The 13,404-nt window shown below is 31.7% G+C and overlaps 1 protein-coding gene across 2 annotated transcripts in view; it reads right to left on the reverse strand.

Moving 5' to 3' along the window:
• Window positions 1-13,404, reverse strand: part of SCN7A (sodium voltage-gated channel alpha subunit 7) — a 90,019-nt gene that overhangs the window by 56,539 nt on the left and 20,076 nt on the right. For both annotated transcript variants that reach the window (XM_032286615.1, XM_032286614.1), the window contains exons 3-8: window positions 10,391-10,509; window positions 9,948-10,037; window positions 8,505-8,633; window positions 6,964-7,055; window positions 1,723-1,929; window positions 1,383-1,452 (exon numbers count right to left, since the gene is read on the reverse strand). In XM_032286615.1, coding sequence (XP_032142506.1) covers window positions 1,383-1,452; window positions 1,723-1,929; window positions 6,964-7,055; window positions 8,505-8,633; window positions 9,948-10,037; window positions 10,391-10,509 — 707 coding nt within the window. The remainder of the gene's footprint in view (window positions 1-1,382; window positions 1,453-1,722; window positions 1,930-6,963; window positions 7,056-8,504; window positions 8,634-9,947; window positions 10,038-10,390; window positions 10,510-13,404) is intronic.

Here is a 13,404-nt window from a genome sequence, read left to right on the forward strand (position 1 = left end):
ATATATATATATATATATATATATATATATATATATATATATATATATGCTGCACAAGTGAGAAAATATCCAAATCCCCTGAATTTAACTAAACCATATAACTAACTCATGCTTTCCTCCCCCATGTGCCTTTTGTTAATCTGAGCACCAGAATGTAAGAAAGAGCTGAGTTTACAAATGCTGGCTAAATCATCTCAGCTGAGCAAAGCAACATGAAGGAATTACGTGCGTCACACACTGCTGAGAAGTGCCCTGTTTCCACTTTCTGAATTGGAATTTTTCATCTGAAATTATAGGACAATGAGACATGGCAGTTTTGTCATCTCACTGAAGAATTATTTTGAAATGCTGATTTTAAGAAACAGCTTTTTATTAATGTAAACTTAGCCAGAAAAACATAAGATATTAAGTAAGTGAAATATCAGCATATCTTTGATATTTCTTTTCTCCCAAAACTTCTTTCCAAAGAATAGATTTCTATTGTCTTTCTTGGTCATTTTCACTAGCTCTGGAGCCCTCTTGAAAACAAGATTCTTGTTTAAGTCCTGGCCCTGCCATTAACTAGCTTCTTGACCTCGAAGAAATCATTGAATTAGTCTGACTTGCTTTTTCTGTAAAATTGGATGAATAGTATTCCACATTGCATAATTCTGCTATGGTCTGAGTGTTTGTGTTCCCTCAACATTCATGCTGAAATTCTAACTCCCAAGGTGATTAGAAGGTGGAGCCTTTGATAGGTAATCAGGTCATGAGAGTGAAGTCCTCTTGAATGTGATCAATATCTCCAGAGAAGAGGCGTGAAAGAAACCTCCAGCCTCTTCTGCCATGTGAGGACACAGCAAAAAGGCACCATCTGTGAACCAGAGGGCAGGCCCTGACCAGACACCAAATTTGCCCAGCACCTTGTTCTGGACTTCTCAGCCTCCCAGACTGTGAGTAATAAATTTCTGTTGTTTTTAAACCAACCAGTATGTTGTTAATGTGGTCGGAGTAGACTAAGACAACTCAGTATGGTTTTGACAATGAGCTGAGATAATGCAATCAAATGGGAACCAAAAATAAAAGCAATGGTCCTTCATTAAGTACCATTGACAGGGGATAATGATTTAATAGAAGAAACAGAATGTCCTTGTTTTTATTAAATAAATACTGAAGTATTTAAGGGTAAAAGAGCAGATGTCTGCAACTTATTCTCAAGCATGTTGTTTAGAAAAAGAGAGAATGATAAGAGCCATTGGGGTAAAATATTAACAACTGATAAATGTGGATAGTGTATCACAATTCCTTCTAATCTTTCACTTTTGTGTAAGAATTAAATGTTATCTAAATAAAAAGTTATACAAATGTGAAAAAAAAAAGAAAAGAAAACTAATACCACTTACCCAGCATCTGTTCTGTTGCCACAAAGGAGAGCATATCTTTCTCCTTCCAAATAATAAAAGTTTTCTGTTTCTGAAAAATAGGCATGAAATGATATTCTATATCTAATCATGAGTTAGCAGCACATTGGAAGTCCATTTGGATCTCTGCAGAAGCTAAAATCCCTTTCTGCAGTTGAGAAGAAAAGAGCAAATATCCTGGCCTTTTTAACCTAGCATCTGATACACAAGCCAAAGCCTTTGGGAATCTAGCAAGATGTTGAATGTTCAACATTTCTGGGAAGACTGCTTTGCCTTTAACAAAAGTTTCAATTTTTGATATACATGGGAAGGTGATTCTTACCTCGAATGTAATATGGGTTTCCAGTTCTGTTGTGCAGGGTTTCATTTTCATTCTCTTGGGGCCATCGAAAACATTTATGTTTCAGGTTACCCATGAAAAGCCCCATTCCAATTAGAGAAAATATGCTCAGAAAAAACAGAGTTAGGATAATGACACCAGTAAGTTTCTTCACACAGCAGATCAGAATCCCTACAAGGGACTTCAGACCTGGAAAGAGAAACATTTGTTTTTAACATAATATAATACTTTGGAAAAGCACTATTGGCAAATCTCTCCCATAGCACCTGCATACTCCATTGAAATCAACAGTTTTTTCTTCAAATGTAATTCTAATTATTTGGGTCTCATAAAGAAAGTGAATAATAAATGAAATGTTGAGGTTTATGTATTATTGCTAATTTATAACACCTAACAAAATAATTCAGGCACACTATTTAAAATATTTGTTTGTTTCTCTTTACAAAGAAAAACAATCTCCCTCTCTTGGTTGCCACGAGTCATACCAACCTCCAATGTTTATAAGCATAAGTAAAGGTGTAAGGTTATAAATAAAAATTAAATAGTTCTTGAAAAAAGAAATAGTTTGAAACAGCAATATTCTATATTATACTTTAATCAACTTTATAAGAATTCAATTTTGTGAGCTAATTAAATAAAAGTGAAGAATTTCAATAAGCAGAAATGAGAATTACACAACGGTGATCTATGTAAACTGTATTTATATCAGAATACTAATAGAGAATTCAAACTTAAACCTGGCTTTATTTAAGGATATACATTTTTCTAATTATAAGTAATATGCTGAATTCTGAGTAGAAAACAAGAAAAAACAAAAATAACATAATCATATCTTATAGAATAAATTACTATTAACTTTGTGATGTATAAACTTTTTTCTCCCCTCCCTCCCTTTCTCCTCCCTTTTCTTTTTCACTTCCTCTCTTACTTGCTGGCCTGTGTGCATTTAGTATCCTAATAACTGCTCAGCACAATATGAGTGAGAATATACTAACTCTGTGATGTTAACCAAGCAAGTAATCAATATTTCTATGCCTTAGTTTTATGATTTTTTAAAGTGGAAATAATACCTACTTTCTATCTTATTATGAGAATTGACAACTATTCTTTTGAATTACTTCAAATGATTAGATTTCTTGAGTAAAATATGACAGGGTTGAAATAAAGTCATTCTGTGACAATGAAATGTGATAATCTAGATTAAATATGCAATTTTAATTTGACATCATAATAAAATACATGTTTATAGCCTCCTTTTGCCACTTAGAATTATATTATTCTTTTTATTATGAGCAAGTCTTTTCAAAGTATATCAGATATATATTAGAATTTCTGTGTCAAATATGCAACAGTGTTTTAGTGTTGATACATCTGTTCACACTGTTTTTGAGAGACGTTGAACTAATGTATAAACCAGACTATAAGCCTTAACTAAAACTGGAACATTTCAAAATATTGTTGGCAGTTTATTAGAAAAAATAAAATCATTTCAATGTAATTTCTGTACTTAACTATTCTAAACTTTTAAAATAGGTATCTTTGCATTGTGTAATGATTTGGTAACTATCATGAGTCGTGTGTGTGTGTGTGTGTATACATATATATATATATTTTTCTTTCTTTTTTTTTTTTTTTGAGATGGAGCCTCACTCTGTCACCCAGACTGGAGTGAAATGGTGCAATCTTGGCTCACTGAAACCTCTGCCTCCCAGGTTCAAGCGATTCTCCTGCCTCTGCCTCCTGAGTAGCTGGGACTACAGATGCGCGCCACCACAACTGGCTAATTTTTGTATTTTTAGTGGAGAAGGACTTTCACCATATTGATCAGGCTGGTCTTGAACTCCTAACCTCATGATTAGCCCACCTTGGCATCCCAAAGTTCTGGGATTACAGGTATTAGCTACTGCACTGGCAGAGTCCTTTGTATATTTTTATACTGAAATTTTTTTCATATTGTGTTGGAAATGTTTTTAAGAAGAGCAATTCTTAAAGAAAAATAAATGTCTGTGCATATGTATGGGAGTGTGTGTGTGTATATACACATATATATATATATATGTATATATACACACACACATATATATAGATAGATATTTCCATCATATACTCAGTTTCTAGTAGAGCTTTAATTTTAGTGCTGACATTTTGTTTCATGGAAAAAAATGTCACCATCAAATTTTTATAGAATTAAGTTTATTAATAATTTTCATTATTATATACTAATCAGATTTTGTTAGAAAGTTCTGGGACGTACGCCAGTTTTGATCTTAATTTTCTTATATAACTTCCTCCTTCTTTTAAATTTTAGCCTCCATTTTGCTATAGAGTTTAATTGTATTTCTGACTTCATATTAAAGTCTCTGCCTTGATAAAAAATTTTAAACCAATTGCATTGATTTTCATAAATTAGGTTTACATTGGAATACACCTTTACTTTTGATTTCTATATTCCCCTTATTATTTACTGTGTTTCTTTTCCTCTATCAATACATTTACTGTATCTCTTTTTTCCTTTAGTAGTTTAGATAAAACACATGTTTTGAGAGCTTATATACAATTTATGTTTCTATTTTGAAATAACATGCAAATCTCTACATCAATAAGACTGTATCCACTCAGTCTCACCACATAAGGCAAGAAAATAACTATATATTTTCTCACATTTCTCTATTGTTACTTCTCAGTTTTTGTTAATAACTTTTGGCCTAGTTATAATTGTTGAATTATGTATTTTGTATCATATATTATCTATCATGATTTATAGAAAGGATCAAATTCAAATCCTTACAAGACTTGCCAGGAAGCATAAGTTCACACAAACAGATTGTTGAGAGGACCTGGGTGAGTCTGCCTGACTTGAAGCGGCAGCTGTTCCTCACCCACAGCAGGCTGTTGCCATTCATAAATGCAGGCGGACCTATCCTGACAATTCATCCAAGTTAAATTGGATTTCAACATAAAATTATTAAATTTTTATAATATTGGCATCTATTTCGAAGTTTTCTAAAATACAAATAAAACATGTATTCTCTAGCTCAAGAATGATCCACGGATATCCATGTGGTAACTTCTGATTTATATTTGCATTCTGTTTTGCAACTCACTAACAACAGTAATTTGCATTCCATTCTCTGCTGAAATGGTTTCAGAGCTCACTGCAATTACTTTTAGAACTAAATCCTCCCATTGTGAAAAATTTTATTTTCATACTTATTTTTTCAGCAGATATTCTGAAAGCATACACATCTACAGTTTCAGAATTTTCTCATAACTGAGAATATCCATTTGTTGACTATACATACAATTGACAATCAAGTATAGAATTCTAGTGTCTCAACTTCCCTGCCTACACTTTTCCCCAAGCTCTCAAACACCATTAATTTTAATGTTAACATGAGGTCTAACAGTGACCTGTCCCTGATATATGTTTCTCACTTTTTTGCTTGAAGAATTTATAATACTTTTATTCTTTAATATCTTACATTTATAACATTTTTAAATTGGTCTAAGTATATATTATTGTTTTACCTACTATAAACTGATCCCTTTCATTTGTAGGGTATTTTTCCAGCTAAAAAATTTTTAATTTTTTTCTACTATAAATATTTTAATAATATATTTATTTTGGTCCGTTTTCAGGACCACCATTTATGCATAAGATGGAATTCAATTTTTTCTCCTACATTAATGCATTCCATTTTTCAGTTCTAGTGCATGAATACAGAACTCCTCTAGTCTTTCCTTATACAAGTGTGCTTGTTTGATGTGTGGATAATATTTTTGCAGCTTCCATTACCACTGAATATTCACCTACGGTAGTATAATTTTTATCACTTTTTTGTCTTAAAGTTAGTTATATTTGCCTATATTACTATCTCGTTTCATCTTCTGTTGAGAGAATCTAGGTTTTCTTCTGTTGGGACTACAAAAAGATTATTATGTATGCTTCTAGTTTTAAGCACATTTATTTTAAAAGAGGATACTTTCTTTCTATTAAATATATGTTTCTCTTTCTATATTGCAAAATATTTTCATACACTCCATACTGCTGATATGTGCCTACTATATCCTCCCTTGGGGAAAAAAAAAGTGAGAGCTCCCTTCTAGTCTATAGGCTTCTAACTCTAGTGAATGAATTCTTCTTTTATTATTATTATTTGAATTCTTCTGATTTATTTAATAATTCTTACCTCTAGTCTTAAGATGAAGATGCCCGTGAAATATGTGAGGAGTAGTTAGGGAGCTAGAGCTGTGAAAATTCCTGACAGGTTAACTCTCAATACTTGATTCATTCACTAGATTTGGTAACGCTGCCATTCAACAGATTGTTTTTATTAAACAGCTTTACTGAGATATAATTCACAAGCCCTACAATTCACCAGCTTAATGTGTACAAATCAATGTTTTAGTGTAATTCACTGATTATGTATTATCATCATACTTCCCTATCTGTTTTTCTCCTTTGTTCTGCCTGAACTATAAATACATAGCCTACGTATATCTAGCCTTCTTTCTGGTCTATGAAAGTTACCTGTAGACTTTGTTTTTGCTTTTATTACGTTCCTCTTTTGCTTTCTTGATACAGCTATATCACAACACTTCTGACTTGCAGCTTAACGTTCTGGGTAGAATTATTCCTAACTGTTCTTATTTACTCACAATAACAAACTAGAAGGTGTTGGTGTGCCTCTGCTAGAATGTCTTTAGAAATGGATGCTGTAAATTAGTCTTCAATGTGGTAAAGTTGCAACCACATTGATGGAAGATGAATTTTGTGTCACGTGAACTGCACCCTATCCAAGCACTCAAAACAAAGGGAAATTCATCTTATTTTATATTACTTTGTTCATGTCAACTGGTTTCTTGATAAAATGAGGAAAAGAAATAAGCAGATTAAACATCTGTCTAGGCCACTATTTCTCTCAGAAGTCTAAGAAGAATTTTATAAGTTCATAATTAATTTGTAATAATTACCAATTAAAATATATTTGATTGATGCCTATGTTATGGTTTTCTAAAAATTGAGCCTACACCAAATAAATAATAGTGAATATTTTTCTTCTCCTTCCTGGAGTGACATAAATTTAAAGATCAGATAACTCATTGGTTTCAAAGTGGAAACGTTATTCAATACTTCCTCTGAACAACACTAGGGAAGTTCAAGTGAATTCATGGTGGTATATAAAACAGAATAAAAAAAATACATTCAGTGCAATTTCTTACCTTGATTTAAAGGAATAATTTTTAAAATTCTCAAAGTTCTTGCAGTCTGAAGCATTGGAATGAAGCTTAGAGGTGAGTATCTTATAATAATCCTGTGGAATTAAGTTAGAGTTATTTAAAAGTCAAATTACATCTATGCTACTTATTTTTGTTTTTTTATGGTTTTGAAACTTATTTTTTAAACCATATGTTCAAACATTTCCCTTGATCATATGATTCCATATTGCAAACAGTTTTATTATTGATTGTAAGACAAAGATTGCTATGGTGGAAGGTGGCCACGTAATTATTAATCCATAAACTTAAATTATGGGAGTTTACAAAAGTTTGACACTGTGAATACATTTAATTTCTTATCAAACATAAATCTTTTGTTATCTAATTGCTGAAAAGATAGTTACAATAAAAAATGAATATCTAGTTTTTTAAGGAATAGACTCATTTTAAGTATTTAGACTGATGACGATGATGGTAATTATGGATGTGATATGATGATAAAGATGAAGAGACGATGAGGATGAAGATGGTGATGATACTGACGATGATGGTGATGGTGATGATGGTCAGACTGTGTATTGATTAAAAGCACAGACTCTGAAGCCAGACTGCTTGTGTAGAAATCCAGGCTCTACCATTAACTAACTGGGCCACATGAGCAAATCATTTAAATCTTTCTTGCCTCAGTTTCCTTGATTGTAAGTTGGTGTTAATAACACTTCCTGATTGAGAGGGTTTTTTGAGGGATTTAATGAATTAACTTATGTGAAATACATAGAAGAGCACCTGGAACATAGTAAGGGCTCTGAAAGTGTTAACTAACAGCAACAGCAAAACAGCAAAGACATGGGTAACAATAGTAAAAGTGTAATGGTAATGATTACAGTGATATGAGATACTACTTTAGAATGCTTAAAATATAGCAGACACTGTTTATGTTCTTTATAAATGTTAGTTTTAAAACTCATCAAAAATCTACATATAGAAAATCATTTTAAATTATTTTTAATAAGACTGATGCCAGTAATGATTTCCATAGCTAGAAAACAGAATACATTAAATAGAAGTATTTTAAAATATACATGAAATTGTTACAATCGTCTGAAGCATTCCAGAAAATCTGTGTATGGGGTGGATGTTGAAGATACCTTATTCTGATGTCTAGCATATTTACCGGTCCTAAGCAATGTAGCTACATGTAATGTAGTTTGGGAATTGAGAATCAAATCTGCTAGGACATTCTCCTAAGTATTTAGGAGATTCTTTGCTCACTTTTCACTAAAAGGCACACTTAAAACGCACAGATTCAATCATTATCATTCTTGCTCCAAATAGAAAGCAGAAAACAATCCACTCCTTTCATTTTTATTGCATCTTCTGAGGACTAGGTCAGAGGCAGCTGAAATAACTCACTATAACTTTGAAGTATTCTTCATTTGCAGACTATCTGCAGGCAGAAATTTTTGTAGACATCAACTATTTTTTAATGAAAAACATTTTCTGAGCAAAACATTAAAATAGACTCAATTTAAAGAAATACTCACTCAAACACAGTTACGCTGAAATCAAGCCAGTTCCATGGATCACCAAGGAAGGAAAAAGATCCTGCCCAGACACCTCTTGCAAAGAGTTTTACAAGTATTTCAAATGTGTAAATTCCAAGCAAAGTATTTCTGCAGAAATTTTTTTCAAATAATATTAATGGCGAGAATAATACATTGTCAGCTCTGAAATACCATGTCTATGATAACTAGCTAGCATTTAAGAATAAGTCACCAGAACGGTGAGAGCAGGTCTACTTGGTAGGCTGAAAGAAACCAACCACCAATAAATTAGACAACATTCAAGAAAGCAAGTGCTCCTTGAGCCCTAGCTCAATGCTTTAAATAGAATTTCTAGGGTAGGTTGTGTCTTACGGCATTTGCCGGTACATTTGACTGTCAAAGTTTTTCATTACTGTAGCTATGTAGTATAATTTGAACTCAGGGAGCATGATGCCTCCAGCTTTGTTCTTTTTGCTTAGGATTGCCTTGGCTATTTGGGTTTTTTGGTTCCATATGAATTTTCTTTCACAGAAACATGGATGGAGCTGGAGGCCATTATCCTTACCAAACACAGACATGGAAAACTAAATGTTCTCACTTATAAGTGGGAGCTAAATGATGAGAACACATGGACACATAGAGGGGAACGACACACACTGGGGCCTTTTGGAGGGTAGAGGGTGGGAGGCGGGAGAGGATCACAAAAAAAGTAACTAATGGGAACTAAGCTTAATACCTGGGTGATGAAAATATCTGCATAACAAAACCCCATGACACAAGTTTACCTATGTAACAAACCTGCACTTGTGCCTCTGAACTTAAAAGGTTAAAAAAAAAAACTTTTTCAATAAAGCCTAGCTGAAAGGTGATAGTTTTATATATTATGTAGGTAAATGATAAAAACAGCAAATATCAAATTTGCTCCATATAGAGATTACACAATAAGTAACAATTATCATTAAGGGAACGTGTAAGATCTAATTTTATTATGTACATATTCAAGGATTTTTTTTATGGTGAATAATGTTATAGTCACCTTCCCAAAATCAACTAGTTTTAAGAACAGTATTAAAGATCAAAAGGTAACTTCAAGAAAGCCTTTTCCCCAGAAAATTTTACAGGCCTTTTCATCCTTACAGTACAAAGCAAGTCAGACTACTGGTATGTCTTAGGAAAGAGAGGAGTAGAGCAGAAAGGAAGAAAAAGTGATTTTCTTAATGAGTGGAAAGGACTGAACGTTACTTGAGTTAGAAGCAAATCAGGAATGAGATTTCAATAGCAAAGAAGATGGGAAGGAAGCACTGAAATATTACCTTAATCATTAACAAGTATTAAATTTATTATAATATAAAATATAATATATAATTCAATGTTATGGAAATAAAATGTAAACTATTAATATATAATTATATATGATATGTATAATGTAATTATATAACTTACTCTACTACTGGACTCCATTTTGGCAAATCAGTAAGGGACATAAATATGCAATCAGTCAGGACGCTAATTAGAATAAACAGCCGGAAAAGGGTAGCTTATAGTCAAGAAATAATAGATAATAAATAATATTGGAAAACATATATTTCTATAAAATATATTTACATACAATGAGCTAAAATATTTTCTTAAATGTTGAAAAAATATTAATCTTGTTGAACAATGGGCATTAATATTTGTTAATATTTACTATTGTGTGTATTAGAAAATATACTTTATATGTATTTTCAAATGTGGAACACTTGATGAAGTATAATCTAGATTTCAATATGATCTAACATGATACATAAACTCAATAAAGAAAAATATGCAGAAATAGTTGAATAATAGTATAGTTGCATTTAATGTCAGCAGTTTAAAGTCAACAAGTCAACAGAAAAGGATATGGATGTACCAAAACCTTGATAGTTGTTCCTCTAATACAATTGAAAGGAGACAATGTACACAAGATGGAGGCAGCATTGAATCTGAAGATTGTTCTGTTTTTATTTAATACTATGAAAGTCTGTAAGAAGAAAAGTGATTGAGTGAAATTAGACCTCAGAAACATAATCTCATCAATTATGTAACACACTGCCAATCAATAATCATTACAGTCTTGGACTCTAACAGCTATACTTTTCTTTTTTATATGTTTTTATAGACTAAATCAAATGGAAATATTTTAGCTGTATTCGTTCATATTTAGGCTTATCTTTCTACCATTTCCACTTTTTTTTTTTTTTTTGCTACTGTCACATCCACAGTAACAGTTTGTCACAAGCCACAACCTCCAGTCCCCTTAGAGAACTAACAGAATAGGAAGAACACAATACCCAATGGCTCACAAAGTTCCTTTACAAATGCCAGAGCCAGTGCATCTGAGAACATAATGAATGTTAAAAGTTAGATTTTATTTGAGAGCAAATCAAATGTGGGATTATGATAGTAAAGAATATCCAATGCATCGAAATAGTACATTAATTCTGAACAATTATCTATGAAATAAAACCAAACTTGCATTACATAATTCACATAGATATATCTAACCCAGAAATTTATAACATATTACACCTAATACATTGAGATATTAAAGCATTAAAATTCTAACAAAAAATGAAATATCAGAAATATCCTGAAATTAAATTTGAGTCATATATCTATGTATGTGTGCATTCTTGTGTATGTTTATGAATGTGTGTGCGTATATATAGATATATATACCTGTATATAAGTAAGTTTGTATATTTTTATATTTGTGTATATATATATTCACTATATATATACATCTATCTGGAAATATTTTATTGTGGGGTATAAAAAATAAATAGTGAATACTTTATGGCTGATAGTCTAAAAGAGTATATTTTATAATTTATAATATATAACATACTGAGATACAATAAATTATATGCTAGAATTATATATTAAATACAATCTATTAGATACTACAGTATTATATATTATACAGATGACTATTTCTACTTTTATATGTGTAGAAAAATAGACTACTTTGTACAAATATATATTCAACAATAGTTCATGAATAAATATTCTAAATGGAAACTAAATTGTAATATAATTCTTCTTCATAAAATGTTTTTCTAACATACAATCTGTGAACACTTTGACCTATGCTATAGCTATTTTCTATCTATTTTAAAAGCAAACAGAAAATAAAAATTTTAAAAAGCCAAAGTAAGTAAATCCGATTTTTAAAAATGTGCTTTCCATGCTATTTTCCAGAACAATCTCAAACTTCACATTAGAGGTATTATCTGTCATTGTGATGAAATGAGGACTATTAGATACAATAATTTCCCAATTTTAAGAGCTGAAATCGTTTTATTAATTATAAAAGTACTTACTTTATGCCACTTTTAACAGAATAAACCAAATCCAACTCAAAAGTTTAAATAACTTGTCATTTACAACAGCACTTTGTATACTAAACTATCCTTGCAGTTCTTGTCCCAGATGTTTTATGGGAACCAGACTAAGAGTAACTCTGGGCCTTGCTTTATTTTTCAAAATCTTTGGTTTTGTCTTCAATAACACACCTAGCGCTTTGCCAACCATGTCTGTACATACTGCAAGGGACTCAGAACTCTACGATATTATACCCTAAGGTTTCTGTGCCATATCAATTACTATGACATAAAACACAGCAAAAACTGAATGTAGAAGTAATTGAGATGAGGGCTTAACTCATACTTTCATTAAAATGCTCTCAAGATTAGGCATGTATTTTATGACAATGCTGCATAATGCCCATGGAGGCTCCCAGAGATACTAAAGTCTTTTTAAGTTAATATACACATTTCTACCATGAAATGTCAATACTCGTCCAGTATGACAAGTTTTCCAAAGAATTGTAATTTATTTCAAAAAGTCACTTTGCCTTCCATCCAGAGAATGTGGTGCAATTCCTTGTGACCCATTTGATAATGAATGCTCTACACGAATATCAAATTACATTTGTTCACATGAAGCTAATCATCACCTCCCCCGAATTTGATCTTCTTTCTAGTTATTGCATTTTGTCAGTGGCATCACCATTCCTCCAAGCTGAAAACCTTGGCATTATTAGTCAGTCAAACCCTGCTTCTTCTCAGCTTTGTTCTGTCTCCTCTTGATTTCAGGCCTGGATTACTCTCTCTCTTATTTCGTCTTTCTAATCCTGTCTCTTCTATGCAGCCATTATTTAGAAATCTACTGGGTCAATGCTACTTAAACATTACACTCATTGCATCAGTCCTTTGATCACCACATTAAAACCATGTTGACATCTCCATTACCTCAGCTCATATCTCACAACTTGCAACAGCTAACTTTCCAGTTATAGCATCACTTTCTCTTTTGCCCCTTCCAGAATCATTCTCTGCTCTTGCCTACACACAGTTCTTTCCTTTGCCTTATTAAAACTTTGAAGCGCTCTTTAAGCTATAACTCAAATTTTGCATCCTTATCCTTAATGATTCTTTCAGCTTCATTGGTTCACACCGATCTCTGATTTCTAAATATAATTATTTTCACATTTAGCATTTTGTGCTTGTACTGGGGTTGTACATATAGTAGTAGGTGTCTAAAGTCATTCTGGATATAAGGAGTAAGTATATGCATGTATGAATGAATAAAAATGATAAATAACATATGGATTGTATTTACTTTTCTTATTTCTGAGAACTCATCACATTGAACATTTTAAGTTGTTGAGAATATTCTAGGCATTTTATAGACATTTTAAAATTGATAACCACAAACAAACAATCACCATGTTCCCTTAAAATATTTCACTTACATTAGGGCATACTAATACATATATTAAGTAAAGTAATCCAAAATATACTACCTAATCAAGTAAGATACCAGTTTTGATAAAAATCTCCAATATGTGTGTTCCCAAAATGAGTTATCTTAT

The sequence above is a fragment of the Sapajus apella genome, unplaced genomic scaffold, assembly GCF_009761245.1.
Source record: "Sapajus apella isolate SASKATOON/1434 unplaced genomic scaffold, GSC_monkey_1.0 scaffold18, whole genome shotgun sequence".
Lineage (NCBI taxonomy): Eukaryota > Metazoa > Chordata > Mammalia > Primates > Cebidae > Sapajus > Sapajus apella.